This window comes from Vicugna pacos, chromosome 3, assembly GCF_048564905.1.
Source record: "Vicugna pacos chromosome 3, VicPac4, whole genome shotgun sequence".
In the NCBI taxonomy this organism is placed as follows: domain Eukaryota; kingdom Metazoa; phylum Chordata; class Mammalia; order Artiodactyla; family Camelidae; genus Vicugna; species Vicugna pacos.
Window position 1 is genome coordinate 66,175,291 of NC_132989.1, and position 20,168 is coordinate 66,195,458.

The 20,168-nt window shown below is 37.2% G+C and overlaps 1 protein-coding gene across 6 annotated transcripts in view; it reads right to left on the reverse strand.

Annotated features, from left to right (window-relative positions):
* The window catches only part of ATG10 (autophagy related 10), a 203,943-nt gene extending 183,899 nt beyond the window's left edge, over positions 1-20,044 (reverse strand). For 3 of the 6 annotated variants that reach the window (XR_012071350.1, XR_012071349.1, XM_072958438.1), the window contains exons 1-2: positions 19,822-20,038; positions 5,970-6,089 (exon numbers count right to left, since the gene is read on the reverse strand). Coding sequence is in view for 4 of the 6 variants with exons in the window: in XM_072958438.1 (XP_072814539.1) it covers positions 5,970-6,077 (108 nt within the window). In the remaining 2 variants the exon portion in view is untranslated. Of the gene's footprint in view, positions 1-5,969; positions 6,090-19,821 lie in introns of all 6 variants that reach the window. The other 3 variants (XM_072958441.1, XM_072958440.1, XM_072958442.1) reach the window with 2 other exon arrangements.
* Positions 20,045-20,168: the final 124 nt, after the last annotated feature.

A 20,168-nucleotide genomic window follows, 5' to 3' on the forward strand; every position in this document is an offset into this window, starting at 1 on the left:
AAAGCAGTATTAAAAGATAGAATGAAGAAAATATGGAAATATTTTAAATCTATCTTAAAAATATGAATTTGATGTAATTAGGATAATGGAGAAGGGTTTTAAGAAAATCAATGTGAATTAATCAGAGAGAAAGACTACTGAAAGGAAGGAATTAAAAAGGAATTTAAAAATCAGGAATCAAAAAAATTTTTAATTGTTTTAATTTCTAAGAATAAAATAAAATTTAATAATTTTACTCTATATAAATTAGGAAATAAGCCCTTTCAATAAGCAGTTCCTAAGCTTATGTAAAGTAATCAAAACATTTCTAGTATGTTGCTATGAAATTTCAAAATACAATCAAGTAGGTTTAACTGAAGAGACAGGGATTAATGGGGGCTGGGAAAGGGAGGATAGGTCTTTTAATTCTTCTTTAAGAATAACATATACAATAATCTAGTACTAAATGTATAAAATCTAATCTCAAGTTTAGTAGAATATTTTGTTTTCAGTATCTGAATGTTTTCTCTTCCTGTTTCTGCTATACTAAAGTAAGAGCAGAAAGTTGAAAACCTATAGGAAATTATTTTATCAGTAACCTGTGAAAGGTGTAATCACAGAACTAATGGACACATATCTAGTGACAAAAACACAAAACAAAAGAAAAAATTTTAGAAGGCAAATTGAGGCATGAGGATTAGAATCAACTTTTTCCAGACTCCTGTTAATGTTGATATTTTGATTTCTTCCCATGAATTACAAATGTTCTTAATGACATCTAGAATTATGAATCCTTTTCAGAAGGCTTTCAATTGACTTTGCCAATATCCAGTCAGAGGAATCACTATCTTTGGCAGCTTTAGCCTTCTGAAATGTATTTCTTAAAGAATAAGACTTGAAAGTTGAAATTACTCTTTGATCCATAGGCTGCAGGATGGATATTGTGTTAGTAAGCATGAAAACAATATTAATATCATTGTACATCTCCATCCTGGGTGACCATCCAGGGTGACCAAAATAGTAATGAGCAGTAATATTTTGATAGGAATCTTTTCCCCTAAGAAGTAGGTTTCAACAATGGGCTTAATATAGTCAGTAAGCCATGTTAAAAATAGATGTGCTTTGTTGCTCCATTTATAGAACACAGGCAGAGTAGATTCAGCATCATTCTAAAGGACCCTAAGATTTTCAGAATGATAAATGAGCATTGGCTTCAGCTTAAAGTCAGCAGCTACATTAGCTCCTTACAAGAGAGTTAGCCTGTCCTTTGAAGTTTTGAAGTCAGGAATTGACTTCTCCTCTTCAGCTATGAAAGTCCTAGATGGCATCTTCTTCCAAAAGAAGACTGTTTTATCTACACTGAAAATTTGTTGTGTAGTATAGCCGCCTTCATTAATGATTTCAGCTAGATCTTTGGGACAACTTGCTGCAGCTTCTACATCAGCACTTGCTGCTTCACCTTGCACTTTATGTTATGGAGACAGCAGCTTTCCTTCAATCTCATGAACCAACCTCTGCCAACTTCAAACTTTTCTTCTGCAATTTCCTCACCTTTGTCAGCCTTCAGTGAATTGAAGAGTTAGGGCCTTGCTTTGGATTAGGGAAGTTCTGACTGGTTTGATTTTTCATCCAGACCTCTAAACCTTTCTCCTTATCTATGATAAAGATGTTTCACTTTCTTATTGTTCATGTACTCACTAGAGTAACACACTTAATTTCCTTCAAGAACTTTTCCTTTGCATCCACAATCTGACTGTTTGGCACAAGAGACCTAGCTTTTGACCTCTCTCAGTTTTTGACATGCTTTCGTCACTAAGCTTAATCATTTCCAGCTTCTGATTTAATGTGAGGAACACGTAACTCTTCCTTTCACTTGAACACTTAGAGGCCACTGTAGGGTTATTAATTGGCTTAACTTCAATACTGTTGTGTCTCAGGAAATAGAGAGGCCTAAGGAGAGGGACAAAGATGTGAGAACAGCCAGTTGGTGGAGCTGTCAGAACACATACATTTATTAAGTTAGCTGTCTTAATGGGAGAGGTTCATGGTACCCCAAAACAATTACAATACTAATGTCAAAGATCACTGATCACAGACCACCATAACAAATATAACAATAATGGAAAAGTTTAAAATACTGCTAGAATTACCAAAAATGCGACACAGAGACACAAAGTGAGCAAATGCTGTTGGAAAAATGGCACTGATAGATTTGTTCAATACAAGGTTACCACAAACCTTCAATCTGTTAAAAACGCAATATCTAAAAAGTTCAGTAAAACAAGGTAAGCCTATAATGTGTTTCAAACAACTGCATTCATTGTTATTTACCATCTTCTACTCCCCTTTCTTACTGTAGACAGTTCAGAATAATACACTACAGACCAGTATGGTATATTTAGTGCTACTAGATTTTCATAGAGTTTTCTGAAAATCTAACTACAATTTCACTTACAGCATTATTTCTATAACAAAAAGACAGTGAAAATTTCAGACAACTAACTAAAAATTATATGTATCCACGTGCAAGAAACTGTGCTAAACTTTTTTAATGCAAACCTCATTTAACCTATACAACAACCATGTTAGGTGGGTATTACTGTTATTCCTATTTTATAGATACAGAAAATAAAATTTAGAGACATTAAGTCATTTGTCAAAATCCAGCTAGCAAATGGTTGAGGGAGGATTTGTACTCAGGTCTATCTAACTTTGAAGTCCATGCTCTTAACCATTACCTTTAATATCAGATCATCGTGTTAAACAATGGCTCTCAACAAGAATGTACCACCTCTCTGAGGGGCTTGGTGATAGTGGGGGTAGGAGAACAAGAACTGTCCTGCCCAGATGCCAACTGTATCAAGCCCTGTTGAAAAATATTGATTTAGAAGTATTCTCCCTAATCTGCATACTTTCGGATATAAAAATTAGGATTATTTTAACTACTTTAAGAAGCTTCTTTCTTTAAAAAATTTTAAATTATTTACATGTTTCATTAATTCACACTGCTTATCTCATCAACTTCGCAGAAAAAAATGGTATTTTGTCTTACTTAAAAAGCTGAATTATACCAATTCTCTAAATACTGTCACAATTCTCTAAAAATTATAAAATAAAATGGGTGGTGTCTAAGTGATTGAAGACTAGGCTGAAACTATGAGTGACAATATATGTACTCTTTAAAAAGTCTCTATATATAAGGCTACATGAGGTCCTTTTTAAAAATAAGGCGCAGGAAAAGGCAGAGGGAGACATTACAAAGTTGTACAAGGAACTTTTGGGGATGATGGACATGTTCACTCTCATGATTGCAGTGAAGGTTCAAGGTCCATATATAATGTCAAAACTTACTCAATTATACATTTTAAATATGTGCAGTTTATTATTTGTCAATTATCTATCAATAAAACTATTCTTACTATAAAAATAAATTTCTAGAGCCTAAAAAGTAAAACAACAGTCTAAGTATTGTCTCCAAACAGTCCCACAAAAAGACTGAGATGTAATACAGATGGAAGGTTTAAAGGAAACAACCCAGTGACTGATTCACAATTTCCTTCGTAAATATGGTACAAGACTACAGAAATTAAGTAGCAAGAATACTAACATTTCAAAATACAGAAGAGAGGGATTTCCTTGCCTGGAGCCCCTTTTCCTAATTCAGATCAACAGCATGCACTGAGGCAGGACTGGGTGAGAAACCAGTCACACCATGCAGGCAACCAATCCCAGAATTCATCCACTGGCCACACAAAACCCACATATTATGCATCACTGGCATGTTGGGTTTGGTCCTCACTATGTTTGAAAAACATCTTTTTAAATTAGTTGCCAACATTTAAAAATTCAGAGATTTCTCCCCTCAAATCTTTCTTACTTTTCTTGTAAGATCAGTAACCCTGGGCCCATGTTTCCAACCTGGTCTCAGGCCAAGCACTCTGGTCAGCCACAGGCCCCAAGACTCAGTGTCCATATCATTTTGCTCCTGGCAGTTTGACCCATTTACATTGCCATACCAGGTCTACACAGAGTTTTGAGTTTGCAGTCCTTGCCCTGAGGCTATAGAGATTTTCTCTGAAGAATGTTTTGTTTTATGTTGATACTATCTACAGGCTCACCCTTACATTAAAGAGAAAAGTCCTTAATTAGAGGTGCAATTCTCACTCCAAAGGGTAGGGAACTTTTCTAACTCAGCAGGAAGTGTCAGCAAACAAGAAACTAGACTTAAGCCATACCCATCCCAGAAGTAGAAGCTGGGCCAAGAATAAAAACAAATCCTGGAAACTGGTTCTTAGGGCACTAGTTTCAACAAATTCACTGAAGAAATTTCTGCCAGATATAATTTCCCTCCTGGAAATCTTCCCCACGGCACCCCAACACACACACACACACACACGCACGCACGCACGCACGCACAAGCACACACTTCCCACTCCATCCCTAATCTTCCCCTCCCCCATTCTACTAGGTCACTGAAATATTAACAGGAATCTCTATTATCCTGCCTCCAGCTTAAGATAAAAGAAAAATTCTTTTTTTTTTCCCTTTAACCTGGGGAAAAGGGAAAGTTCCCATGGAATAATCACACAAATTATTACAGGACAAAAGGAGTCAGAAACCTATACATATCCAATGAATAAACAAGCAGCATTTTAATCATTATATATCAGAAGCATTAACATTAAAGTCAGAAAGAACAAAGAGAGCTGTTATTACTGTTAAGATTTTCCTACTCAATCCGTTAAATAATACAGAGAAATATTACCAAGAAACCAACAAAAACCTCCTCATTTGCAGATAATCTCACTCTACCTAGGAGACACAAGAGAAATCACTGAAAAACTATGAAAACTAAAAGGAGAATCCATAAGATGATTGAATGGTCACTAAATTAAGTAAAAAATTAGCAGTTCTTTTATATGTCAATAATAATCATAGAAGAAATAAAATGAATAAAAATTCAAACATAATAGCAAACAAACATAAAATACTCAGGAACAAAATTAATAAAAGGTACTAGTAAGGTCATGTTATCCTGGAGCAAAAGACACTTCAAGGGTTTATGACTCTCTCATCACTAACTTAGAATGGAGAAGAATCCATCACTAGAAATTGACTCTACACCTTTGAACCGTCATATGAGTCCCCTTGTCAAAGCTTAGCTGGCATGTGACTCAAGAGGAAATCATGGCTTCTCTCCCCAGTGACAATCTAGACCTGATCAAGACCTGCATTTCCCTGGCCTCTAGTTCCCTGGCCAATCATAGGAATCAGCTCAAAACTGTTCACATTTCTCAGACCTCATATAGAAAACAGAGCTAATCAGCATAGATTCAGGACTCATTATTTCAGGAATCAGATAAGATGCTAAGCACAGAAAACTTACTTATTCTCTAAGAAAGGGACTTCAAGTGACTCTTAAAGAGCTTTTGGCAGAGAACCTCACTAAATGTATGTGTGGAAATAAATGAGTAGAAAGACCTTTTACATTATTATTACTGAATAATAATTTAATTATTGAATAGAACCAAAAGAAAGAATGTTTTAGAATGTGTTTATATTATTAAGAAGTCCCCAATTAATACAGTCCTCAATATTTCAGAATTTGTGATTGATTGACTATGGTTTGGTTTCAGGATTATCTTTCCACTATCTGAACAATAGTAGTTTCCTAAGAAGATTAATAGTGTAAACAAATGGCTTGAAGCACCATAGAAGCATCTGTTTACATTCAAATAATTAATATGCTAAGCACTCTTATCTATTAAATTAAAGCAGGTCACCTAAGGACTTTTCTAGATAATACTTCATTAGCCTAATTATAACGAGTATATATAAGTTGAAGTAATAAAATGGACATCTGTTTTAAAACATTCTTCAATTTAAGCTTTTTACTAAATCAAACTAGCTTTCATATATTACTTTCAATTACTGAGGTTTTACATGGGAAAAAAAAAGCCCTCCATTGAAGTAGGAAATAAAATTCTTACCTTTGAAGTTCTCCATTCCCAACCATCTCCTATCTGCTGTGAATGTTTAATGAATTCTGCACAATCATGCTGGAATGTTTTTTCTCCAAAGAACTCATCTTCTTCCATACTAAATGATAACTGAAATATAAAAACCAAGTATTAGCATCAGCTGTGGAATGAATACTGAAAGGCATTCTGCTAATTCACTTATTTCTTTAAACAAACCAAAATTTGGGATGTAGACTGGAAAATAACCTCAGAGCCATTCCCCAAAAAAGTGTTTTGTTTCTATCTTTCTCACCCTATCCCCATTTTTTAATCAGGAAGAAAATGAATCAACTCCAAACTTAGATTTGTAACAAATACATATCTATGGTTCAAAAAGTTTAGTTTGTCCATAAATTCAGTTTCAATAATTATTAATTAGTATTATATTACTTCTTCCAAGCTAATACTTCCAAACAACCTCCTCAGAACTTCCTTCTCTATCTCCTACCTTAGCTCTCACATAGATAGCATGACAGTGACTAGTAGAATTGGGCTGTTCTTCACATTTTATTAGAATTCAACTCACTAACAAATGATGTTCTAAAGCCTGAAAGTATTTGTTTTGCAAGGTGTAAGGTTATGATCACCTAATTAAGTACCTACTTTATTGAGTTTACAAATGTGACAAATCGAAGATTACTCATATACCTGTTATATAAATCTGTCCAAAACATAAAACATTATTTATAAAAAGAGAATTTTAGAGCAGCTGGAAGGAAACTCACAGATTATGTATTGATGAGAAAAGTTGGTCCAAGTGAATTCCCACATTCTCCTCATTAGTGATAAGCATCATCAGGACACCTAGCACTTGTTAACTGTTTTACTATGTCAAGTACTTAATGCTAGACACTTCCCCTTCCCATTTAATCCTCACAAAACTCAAAGGTTGTTGTTTTTCTCATTCCTCAAATGAAAAAGAGAAAATAATCTGCTGAAGAATGAAAGTGAGGAAAATTCAAACCCCAGTTTGGCTCCAGGACCAATGATCTGTCCATGCAAGCTGATTCTCAGTCCAGTGTTCTTTCTGATTATTCAAATTTAGTATGACCTATATAAGAATTTGTTCATTCATCCAACAATTACATACTAAATATCTACTAGTAGGCACTGTACATAGGTAAAGGTTAGCTATAGAAGAAATGAAAAAAGATATAGCCCTTGCCAGGAAAGAACTGTAAGAACTCATCTTGCAATGAAAGGAAATAAGCAATAATAATAATTACAATAGAAACTCTCTTAATCAACCTCCATTCAACTTGCCAGATTAATCGACACAGTGTCCATTCTCTCTGTAAAAAGTAATGTCTACAGCATTCTGATTATGAAACACCTCTGCTCCCATCGGCTGAGTGTATGTTCACAAACCACATTCATGTATTATAAATATATACTTATAACTAAATGCAACACAAACCAAACCAACAAAATGTAAGTAAAAAGAAAGAAAACTGTTATTTCTATGGTGTGAACTTTATAAAAAATTGGAAAGACTATAAAGGTAAGTCTTCATAAGGAAAACATACTACTGAATTACTTATAGACAATGCAACTGAAAAGACTGACTGAGGGAAAAAAAATCATACAGATCTAGGATTCCACACTCAGACAACTGCACAAGTGGCTTGAGTTTTCTTTTGAACCAAAACTAGAAATTTAGAGGATGCATTCCAGGTTCAGTGTAATTAAGAATGAACAATGAATTCCAATCAAGTACCCACACTCAAAGAAAATCCCTTGGCCATACATGAGAAAATTGGCAAATGAATATGTTTATATCTTTTAAGTTGAAATAAAATGTTTCAAATATGCAGGTATTATTTTTTTAACACTGGCCTTAATCAAAATTTTTAGTTAATGGCTTAACTCTCAATTCTGATAGCACTGGGAAAGAGAACTTCTAGTTAAAGTACAAACAATGGAGCTCTGCACAGATTATGGTAGGCACAAGAAGAGTCCCTTACGAAGAGCAGATGGTAGAGGAAAGTGTCCGGGGTAGGGGTGGAGATAAATCTTTAAGGAAAGTAGGAGTTGTTGCAAGGCAAACTGTCCATTAGTGAAGCACTGGGGCTAAACAGTGGTCCAAGTAGGGAGGATGGTGTGAACAAAGGTAAGTAAGGGGGTAGAGAACTGGAGGTTTGATGTCACCAACATGATGCAGAGAATGTAGACAGTCAAATCCCATGCAAGATAAACCTGTCTGCACTCACTAGTGGAGCATAAATAATGGGAAAGGCCTCAAAAGATACAAGATAGAATAGAAATTAACTTCCTGAAAGGAGACTTGTATGCCATCCCAGAGTTTGGACCATTTCCATAAGAAACTGAGAATCAGACCTTGGAGCTGAAAAGGCCAGAATAGTAAATTATTGTTGATTCTGTGGAGGATGGATCTGAAGGGCACAGCCTGAAGGCAGGGAGAAGAGTTAGAAACTGTTGCAGTGGTCTGGATGAGAGGTCATGAGGACCTGAACCCAAGCAATGAAAGGTAGCAAAAGGAATACACATCTTAAGTTATGAAGAGAAGCTAAGATCAACTTAGGAGACATGGAAGCCATCTGTTCAAAAGAGACAAATGAAGCCATGAGGACGAATATCGCTCAGCTAGAATGCATATGGCAGATTCTTAATATGGCTTCTGGTGGACCATGAAAGTTTACACTAAATTTTGAATGTACATGCCTATCTATATGTTGGGAAGGTAGATTCTGTCATTTTCAACAGATTGTTTGAGGGGTCTTAACCAAAAAGTTACAAACCTCTGAGCATAGTGAGAAGAGCAGTGGGCTGAAAAAGAAACATTCAGAGGAGCAGCATTTAAAGAACCTACAGAGGAAGAGGAAGGAACAAAAGAGCAAATGAATAAGGAGTCAGGCATTAGGAAATCCTAGCAACAGCAGTGCCGCTGAGCCCAAGGATGAAGGTTTTAAGGGAGTAGAAAATAACTAACAAAGAACCAACAATGTCAAAAGAGAAGCACATTAAGAAAAGGACTGAAAACATTCATGGAGCTTGAAAATGAAGCAGTCATTGACCCCTTAGCGAGCAATGTCAGCGACAAAGAAGAGAGAAGCCAGATTGTAGTGGATTGAGGAGAAAACCACAAGTGAGGAAATAAGTAAAAACTTTATAGACCACTTTTTTTTTAATTAGATTGAAAAACAGATAAAAATTGGTAACAGAAGCAGCACACAGGCTTAAGGAGGATACTGTTCTTCCTAAGAAAGGGAGCTATCTGAATGTATGTTTAAGCTGAGAAAAAGGGGTTGGAGAGAGGGAAAAGTTGAAAATACCACAGAGAAAAGTGACTGATGAAGCAATATCCTAAAGGGGTTGGGAGGAGATGTGGCATCAGCACAGGAGGATGGATTTGAACACAATAAACACCTTGCCCCTTGCAATCTGCATAAAGGCATTCGAGGATGAATATAAAATTTAGACAGCTTTTTCAAATGGGACCATAAATTAAGGAAGACAAAATCTGATGATCACAAGATTTTCTGATGCAGGTATAGGCAAGATGGGCTGCAGATAGTGAGAGGATAGTGATGAAAGGAGAGTGTTTCAGAAAGCTAGTATAGACTAAGCATTGCTGGTGAGGGAGATGAGAGGAAGCATTGAAAAATGAACAGACACAAGTGAAGGCCCAGCCCAGCACAGGTTGGAGAGCCTGAATTTGTAGTGTTGTAGTGTAACACTCTGTGAGGTGTTAGCATTGCCTTCAGCGGTGCTTAGCTCCCCAGATGTGGGAACCAGCAAGAGAGGACCATATTGACCATAAGCTGGAAGTTTTGCTGGGTTGAGTCAGTGGAAGAATAAGGGTGGAAGAGGGAACAGAATACACTAGTGAGAACAGCTCTGAGGTCCAGGTTAAGTAGAAAATGAAAAAATGTTGAGATAACTGAAGGGGCTGGGAAAATATGACAGTTTCAAGGAATATTAGATATGAAAATGGTGAACAACTGCAATGAAAGGAGAGAAATGGAAGAATGGGAGGACTATGAGATTTAGGACTTGAAGAAGTCTCAGTTGTGGCCATGTAAGCAAGTACATCAAGTAGCTTGGAGATGAAAGTCACTGGAGCTCAGGAAATTTACAAAACTGTAAGGCTTTTAATGTTTTCTGTCTTCTACATGGACACTTGAAGTCACTTAGGATTATCCTAAGAGCTGATGGAAGTGAAGAGCTCTTTAAAGAATATGGAAATTCAACTATGAGATTTAGAATGACAAGGGACAAACGGTAGAAGACAAAAGAGTACAGAGGTGGTAAGTAATATGTGGTATATAATCCTGAGTCCCTCAAGAGTAATCACTAATACACTAATACCTGTGTTCCTGATAACCAGAATACAGCCTTGGATTCCTTTCCAAGATGGCACTAAAGGTAGCCACAGCCAGTGAATAGAGACAGTAAACGAGAAAAAAGCCTACCTTGCCATATCTGGTACAGTCAAATTTCACGAACCTCAAAGAAGCAGGAATATTTACATGAGGATGGAGAAGCAGTAACCTAAGATTGGCTCTGCAGAAGTGGGGCAACCAGCACTCTCCATACCCTGAGCCTTGTAGAGTGGAGAAAAACACAGCATCCACCCAAAGAGGTTGTTTGTTTGTTTGTTTGTTTTTAAGCCAAGTTTCCTTTAAAACTAGTTGGTGGAATCACTAACCTGTACAGGTGTTAACATCATATAAGATAGGAAGGGAAATTGATCCACACTGTATCCACTCGCCACACCCACCCTGGAGATTCACAATGCACACTGTAGTGGGGAAGCTATTAACTCTGGGTTTCCCAATTCTTTGACAACAAATTTCTTTCCCCTGGGAACACTTCTTAACACCTTATTCTACAGAATGTAGTAAAGGAAATAACAGGTTAAAGGTTTAAGTCAATTTGTTTACTATGGATGTGTGCTCCTGAGGTCACAATGGAAAATCCGAGAAGATAGGGGAACAGTGGGAGAACAGGTTTGGGAACAGAAAGCATCAAGTACAGGAATGCAAGCACAGGAGAGTCAATAAACTGCAGGGGCTTCTACAAAGACAATCAAATGTTTCAGGGATATAAGTGAGATTTCCAGTTTACACACAGAGTTCTGGTTAATAAGGTACTTCATTGCAGATACAAGTTGAGAAAGTAACATCTAAGAAGTCTGTAAAAGGAAGAACAGAAGCTATCTTAGCAAAAGGAGGAGGTAAAGGGAACAGTATGTACAAAAGCCTGAAGCTAAGAGAAGGTCTAGTAATTGAAGAACTCTTGTTTGACTGAAATGTAAAGGTAGAGGAAGGGTACTGGGAGAACTACAACTGATACAGACAAGAGGCCGTGTAGCTGGAGGGCTCAAAAGGGTTTTGAAAGTGATCAGATTTGCATTCTGGCTTCCAATGGAGACTACAGATCTAACCCGACTGGATGAAGACCAGTTAAAAAGTTCTTACAGTAATTCAGGAAAGACAAAATAATGCTAAACAGATCCAAAGATTGGCAGAAAGGCAGTGAGGGACTGATTCAAAAGACATTTTGATAGTGCAGTTGTACTCATTATAACAACTGGCTGATCTTGGTACAGAAGGGATAGTTGAGAGAAAAGATTCAAGAAAGAGTCCCAGTTCTTTCCCTTAGGTAGTAGGTGGTGCACTGACTGAATCAGATCCCTGGAAGAAAAGCAGGTCTGGGAATGAGACGGGCTTAATGAGTTTGAGTTTGAAATGCCTGTGGAATACCTAAGCGAAGACATCTAGCAGGTATTTTGCGATGGGTCTGGAATTCAGGAGGAAAGAGAAATCTAAGCTGAAAATATTGATTCTAAATCAACATTAGATAGATAACAGAACACTTTTGATCCCTTAGGGAGAGGATACAGAATGAGAATAGGAAGACCAAAATGGAGCAGTTAGAGAAATAATTTTTCCAACTAAATGATGACCATGACATATACTGAGACACACTAAATCAAAGAAAAATTAAATTTAATTCATAAAGAATACTAATATATTTTGGAACATTTTATAAATTCCAACCAAACCCTTGCTTAATAACAAAACTGAACTAAGTAAAAACACTCCATTCCCTAAGCCCTCCAGTTACTTGAGGTTTACTGAACTATTCAAAATGTTAGTCAAAACATAAAATTTCACTCAATAGCCATAGTTTATCTAATTAACAGCACTGTGCCACTAGCAAGATGACTGAACATCAAAGCACTAATTAATATTTGGTTGAATACTTTTTAAATTATCTAAGGACTGGGCTTTGCTGAAGGATGTTACATACAATAATACAAACACGGCTTGATTACAAAATTAGGAACTATATTATATTAAAATGATATCCATCTCAATTCAAATCATCATAATATGCTATAATGAAACATAACTGAGTAATTATTGTCTCTGCTCAAGTAAGAATATTTCAACTCATTAAAAGTGAAAAATACAATACAATCAACATTTTTATACATACTTTTCAAGTTGTAATAATACTCTCTGGTCCTTTACTAAGTTCATAGTCTAGTAGAGACAGAAATTAGAATTTTTGAACTTCCTATTATGAGATGGCTGAAATCATGGTCAAAAATGGAAATAACTACAACTGCATCTTATTAAGCAATAATGGCAAGAAAAATCCCTATTTTGAAAATGAAAAACCTGAGACATGTAAACAGACTTGAGCTATCTTCAGACCAGAGATGACAACAGAACACAGGTGAACTCAGTAAAAAGACTATTTCCAATTCTCATCTCATTCTAAACAATGAACTTCTCATCTTTTATTATAAGGAAAAGTTAGAAATGAGCAGAATTCTTTTGTGTCATAAAGTATAAGTTGTTAATATATCTATTTTGCTTGAGTATCACTCTTGCCGAACAGCTGCTTGATTTTTTTTAAGCTCAAACAATCAAAACATTATTTTAAGTGTTTCAACAGAGGCTAAAGATTGAAAAGTAAGAATAATTTTTTCCTCACCAAGTAAAAGCAGTCTTTTTAAACTATAGATCTGCCCTAAACTAGACAGTGTGAAGAAACTTATTCTGCTGCTGTTCAATATACCTTCTCAGAAAAGCAGCCCCAGTGAATTCTAACATTGTATAATCATTGTTCAAATGATCTTTTTAAATTAAAAACAACTTTTTTTCACTATCACTCTCCACATTTTTTATGGGATTTTTAATGTAATGTGTGGGCAACTGATTCCGTTTTGGGGGTTGGGTTTGTTTTCTTTTTTGGTCAGAGACATTTCTTTCAATGAATCTATAAGTCAGTCTATATCAGAGTCATAATAAAACTAAAACACTTTAAGAAATACAAGTTTCCCCAGAACTTAAGATCATTTACAAAAATGTGATTATCACAGAACATACTATTCATACCTTTAAACACTACAGATCATTTTTAACTAATACAGGTAGGCAACTTCCTCTGTACCTGTCCCTCCCTGCAGCAATTCGACTCTTTCCTAAGAACACGTGCAATTACCAGCTAGGGAAGGGAAGTATTATCTTTTTGAGAATTTGGCTTGAATGCATTTAGATTAGTTAATTACATACCTAGCAGGGTCCCTGGGCAGTGGTCCTCAAATTTTAGAGAGCAAAGAAGCACCCAGGTTACAAATTTAAATGTGGAATTTGAGGACCAGACCAGAAAGACTGTCAGATTCTGAAGGCTCCAAAATAAGCATTTGTAATTAGCACCAGAGATACTTTTGAGGAGGAATGATGATAGAACACCGAGACAAAAGAGAGATCACTTTAATAGGGGTATTAATGGGCCTAGATTTCAAGGCACTTGGCAGCCTGGGCTGACCATGGCAGTCATGGCCCTCATAATCCAATAAATAGCACAGGAAGCAGCAAAAGAGACGCAGTTGGTTCAGTCTTAACAGCAGTTGATCAGCAAGCTCAGCACTCCCTCCTCGCTTCCCACTGAAGCAAATTAAAACTTCCCCAATCAAAGTTTAAATGAGATACAACACTACTTAAACAGGAAATGAGGGATTTGTGGGGAGCTTTATAGGTAGCTAATGCTTGCTATGGGCTCTGCAGCAAAAGGTCCAGTTAGCAAGAGGGTAAGAAGGCATCTCATGCTCCACAATTCTGTTTTCTTAAGAAAAAAAAGAGCCTGTGGTGTTCCCTCCATTACTGGCTTCCAACACACATTGGTAATTCTTCCAAGACCATTCCCTCTTAATGATATAATAATGTTCATGGCCAGAAGCAGAAGGTGAAGCCGAGTGGAGCACTGCAAGCAGTGATGTAAAGTCAGCAACAGGTAGCTGTAGGAACAGTAGGAGCCCTCAGAAGAATACCGTCTCACCACTACTTCTTCCTCCCAAAACACTCAAATAACTATAAACTATTTCAACTTATACAAAAATACTCCTCTCACTAGAGACACAGGACTAAAGATTAAACAATAGGAAAAGAAGACTTCTGAGTACAGAAAGATGTATCCTTCATAAATTAGGTCGTATCTATCAACCTGTTCTCCAACCTAACACTGAGAAAAGTCCTCCAGCATCTAAGTGCAGTGAGAGGGATGCAGGTAGTCTGCTCACTCTGACAAGAATCAGCAACACCATCCCTACACAAGGCCCTCTTCTGTCAAGGTAAGAAAACCAAAAACACTGAAAAATTGTGAACACTGGAATTTGACACAACATTGTAAAATGATTATAAATCAATAAAAAAATGTTTAAAAAAGAAAAGAAAACCAAAAACATCAACAACAGCATGGGGCCAAGATGAAGCTTGTGCACCACGAGAAAGAAGAACACTGCTATAAAGAGAAAGAGAAACACTGCTATAAAGAGAAAGAGAGAAAGCTTGCTCTTGTAATGGGCTTACACTGGGAATCAGGAGAAAAACTTAGAAATTGCCTATTATCTGCCAACTAAAAAAGGTAAAAGAAAAAAAAAACAGCCTCTGAAAGCAAGAGATGAGAGGGAAAACAACAGCTAAGATCAAAAAAGAAACAGGAAGAAAAAAATGGAAGGAGATTCAAGCACAATAGTAGACAAATTCTATTTAACAGGCAAAAGAGAGAAGTACAGAAACTGAAAAAAAATCTAACATTTTAGCCTACACACATGAGATGATGTCCAAATACAGAAGAAAAAGGACCAAGATGAAAACAATGAATATTGATTGATAGGAAAGACAAACAACACAGATCCAACCTACAAATAACTGGCATTTCTGAATCGAAATCATAAGCAAATATACAATTGAAAAATTGTTCCTGAGCTGGGAAAAAGAAAGATTTAAAAGATGTACTCCTATAAATTGAGTGAATTCACTATGTTTCTGAAAAAAACTGCTGGAAAGAAACTTATGCCTAGAGGTAGCCTATGGAATATATTTATTGAAAGAACAAAAAGAAAACAAAAATGTAGACAGAAAAACCAGTTCACCTACAAAGGAATAAAAATTAGGGTAACCTCAGCCACCTCCTCCACAGCAAGGAACACCCAAAGACGACAGAGCATATCTAAATGGCTGAGGACTTCTAACTTACAATTTTATATCTTAGCACCTGTAACAGTTAGGCACACTGTAAACATTAAATAAAAGTTGTAAGGAACAAAAAAAATTTAAATTTTTTAATGAATTTATTTTAAGTAACTCTACCTCTTTATAGCACCTTTCTTCAGCTCTCAAGCCTATCCATCAGCTAGCTAGATCTTTTCCCATTCAAACAACAGATTTATACGACATCTAATCTTTCTGATACCACTGTCATTACTTTTATAAGATTTTTTTAAACATAAAACAAGACTTCTCTGCATGTACATTTAAGAGAAATTATTCCTCCACTGGTGATGATTTGAAGTGACCCATCAGCTCAGTCTCTCTTGCTGCCTTTAAATAGTAGGACTAGAACTAATTGTAGTCAGCACATATGCTAAATTAGGCCAGAACCAGGAACTAAAAGCTTATGACCCTGGCCAAAGATATTCAACGAATAAGAAAGTATAGAAAAGATCAACACTGTATCAGAAGCTCCAGACTCCGTGCCAGTCTAAATAGTCTGAATATACGATGAGCAATATGTTTTTAAAATATATTACCAAGTGCCATTATTTTTTTGGAAAGAAAATAAAGTGTTTGGACATTTTTGTAATGGAAGTGACATTCTCTTTAAATTTTTCTCCTTGCAAAGTCTTCTTTAAAGGCTAGATTAATGTGCCTTCTTATTTCCACAAGCTTTTCATTCATCCAGTCAGCACCTACAATATCCTAGCAGTTGCCATATGTGTGCTTATAGGAAGAAGTATCAAATTCTTTCTGGGACAATCAGTGAAGACTCCAAAAAAAAAAGGAGTCTGGAAGACTTCAATTCAGTTCTTCAAGAACTTGAATACGGGCTTACAGTGGAGTGGGTATAGCTCAGTGGTAGAGCACGTGCTTAGCATGCATGAGGTCCTAGGTTCAATCCCCAGTACTTCCACTTAAAAAAAAAAAATGAATAAGGGTTTACCAAGTGGATGCAAAAGCATGTCAAAAAGATGGGGAGCTCCTACAAGACAGAGCCTAAAAAGAATGTTTGAAAAAAAAAAAAAAGGCAATAGATGAAGCACAGGTTGGGTAAAATACAGGTAGATAAGGTCCAATGGTTCCCAACGACAGGAGAAACCACTTCCGATGGGGCTGTTCGGAAAGGAGTAGGACAATAATGGGTTGTCACAAAAAGGAGGGGTTGTAGTTTGCTATCACTATTTAGTGCTCCGGGACAGGTAAAATAAGCATCCTACAATGTATGGAACAATTCCATAAAAACGGCAGTTGAACCCCCTTTGAGAAACATTGAGAAGTAGATTAGGGCTTAACAAAGTCTGGAGAACTTAACCCTAGAATTTCTCAGTGTATCGTTGAATGCACATCTCAGAAATCTGTGATCACATCTTGCATTTCACTCGTTAAATATTTACTTCCAAGGAAGCTGTGTTTTTCCTGAGCAAAGTGGTATGTTTCCTTCTTTCTTTCACCATTATCTCAGAACTTAGTCTGTATTCCACCATTAACAACTATATAACTTTTCATAGTATGTGTGAGTATAACACACCTCAATCTTATCTTTCTATTCAAGCTTCATATTTTCATGATTCTGATTTATTTTTATTTTGCATGTTCATATATATAGCTTACAAGCTACCTTAAACACTTCCAGACCAAAATAGGGTATAAATTTTAAAATATAAACAGAAATAAGATAGGGAAACAATATCTTATACTGAGCCCCCAGAATCATCCTGGGAGAACTTAGAACTTTTAAGAGACTTTTAAAGAGTATAATATACAGTCTTGGCCCTCAACAGTATGTAACCAAATTTGTAAGAAAAGACTCAAACTGAAAAGAACATTAGAGAATAAAAGACAGTAGGAATTAGTGATAAATTGTACAACCACTGTTTAAAGAATTAGTATGAATTAGATAATAATTATAATAGCATATATTGAGCTTTTACTATGTATCAAAAAATCTATTAACTTATTAAATCCTCACAGTAACCCTATGACGTAGTTACTATGATTTTCTCCATTTCACAAATAAGGAAATTGGGACAGAGAAATTAAGAAATTTGTTCAAGGTAACAGCTGTTAAATGTGGCAATCTGACCTAAGGCAGTCAGTCTGGAACCAGAGCCTGCGTCCTAAAGGAGTTATATTTCAGCAGGAGGGTATAGCTCAAGTGGTAGAGTGTGCGCTTAGCATGCACAAGGTCCTGTGTTCAATTCCCAGTACCTCCTCTAAAAATAAATAATAAAATCTAATTACCTCCCCCGCTGCCAACAACAACAACAATAAGTAAATTAATTTTAAAAAATTACATTTCAGACAATCCTTGAATTATACTGAAGGGCAGACATACAACACAAATAATGATGAGGAAGATGGGGGGGGGTAGTGAAACTGGGAACGGGTTGCAATGAGGCAGAGTAGACAAGTAAAGACCCTGACTAAAGAGAAGAGTATAGATTAAGGAATACAGGAATATGCCTGGGGTGGGGAGGGATAGCAATTTCTAGACAGCCTTAAAACTCTTAATTCCATTTAAAATAGTGGACAATAGGACACTATTGTAGGTTCTTGAACTCAAGATGATTAAAAAGTTTTTCTCCAAAAGCTATCACGTGACAGTGATATGGAACCACTCTAACCTCGAAGCTAAACTCGTATTTGTAAATACTTTCTCTGGGTCTGAAGCTAAACTCGTATTTGTAAATACTTTCTCTGGGTCCTGTAAATCTATAAAACGAAGATTTAAGGCCTGAGGTATCAGGTACATTACAGGAACTTCTGGTTCTGCACAGTTTTCAGCAGCCTCTCCCTAATCTGAATCCTTTAGGTTGGGTTTATTCTCCATCCCATTCTTTCCAATTGTTTTATACCCAGCCTGCTTGGCCCCTGAAGACATGTTAATCACCAATCTCTATGGCACTCTGTTGTTGTCATGGTTCGTGATCATGCTTATGTTTCAAATAGTGCCTCTAGGATCCCAAATACATCTCTAGGCTTCAGGATATTAATAATCAAATCAAGTCCAGTCTTAAGGAAACTACTGATATAAACTTTATCCTACTTGTTTTTTCTAATGGGTGTCTTATTTTTCTCAGAAACTTAAAAGCATAATCTTGTAACATTCTATACCCAATGAATCCAGCTTAGAACTAGTGAAAACTGCTTCCACTAGTCTCAGTTAAAATATCAACGACTTTTAAACCCTGTAATTGCAAAACTTTAATTTGAATTTCTCAATATTCAATATTTATTTTTTTAACCAGTTTTCATTTTGTAAAAGTCTCCTCTTGTCCGTATCTGACCCTTCAGAAACAAGAACGAAGGATTCTACTTCAGGTCCTAATAATGTAGCTGAGTACACAGGGCCTATGTTTTCCAATTCTGAAAAGTATAAACTAAGCTTTTGACACTTAAGAGTGGAGGCCTGTCAAATTGTAATTTTTGAAAAGTTATAAACATGACTCATACAAAGTGAGCCTGTGGCAAAGATTTACTGAACTCATAATGAAGGAGCAAGATGAATGGTAAAAAATGTTTTAAAATCTTGGAAATAAGGCAATAAAACTACAACCCTCAGGAGTACTTTTTTTCCTCCTAGTCAGAAAAAATTTGCATCTCTACGAGACAGACAGAAAGAAAGAAAAGAAAGAAAAAGAAATTGCAACGCTTTGGCCCTAATCAGTATGGTGTCAAGCAAAAAGTACAGTCACCTAGATAACTGATTCTCAGTGGGGCCTGTTAGACAAGGCTCTATTTTGACTGTGAAAAGACACGTGGCTCTCCTTTTGCCTTTTCGGCGATGTTTATAATTTCTACCATCATAAAACTTTGTTTCTATAAGTCAGTTAACTATTCCTTTATCCCACCCCCATTCATGATTTCAGGTACTATGAGTAGATAGATTATTTGGAAGAAAAACTCCTAACAATGAATCTGAAACTTCTACAAGTTGAGTGGGATTTGAGCAGTGGAACCGCCAGTAACTTTACACCCTTTGTTTGAAGGTTACGAGCCTATCTATCCCAGTACCGGCTTTAAACACACGGTGGTAACTAAGGCGAGGGTGAGGTCTCGACAGTGGCCCAGGAGCCGCCCTAGCGGCTCGCCCTCCCGCCGCGGCTCCAACGCCACCCAGCCTCCATTTGACTGGCGGGAGCGGGGCTTCCCCTGCCTTTTGTTTAGGGCTGTGTTGTTTCCCGCCCACCCGCGCCCGCCCTTCCTCCCTATCCCAGGAGTGGGGTGAGGACCGTGAGGGAAACAGAACCGGGGAGAATCGGCCGGCAGTCTGTGGGAATACTCACCCCGCTCCGCTCGGCCCCTGACCTTGCCGCCCAGCCCCGCGGGGGCGGGGCGACCGGGCTGAGGGAGGGGAGCGGGGTAGAGGGACCCACCGCTCAGCGAGCTACCGCCCACCGTTGGTCCCAGGGAGGAGAGTAATAGGCCCCCGGGGGTCAAGGGGACGGCAGCGGAAGTGCAGAGCCAGACAGCAGGGACGCCCCCGAGAAAAGGGGCCCTACCCCTCCCTCAGCCGCCGTCGCCTGAGGCGACCCAGTCGGAGCATGCGCACTGCACCGCCCGCACACCCAGGGACCCGGCTCGCGCGGGCGGCTGACGTCGTGGGACGCGTGCGCCGGGCCGGGGCCGGGAG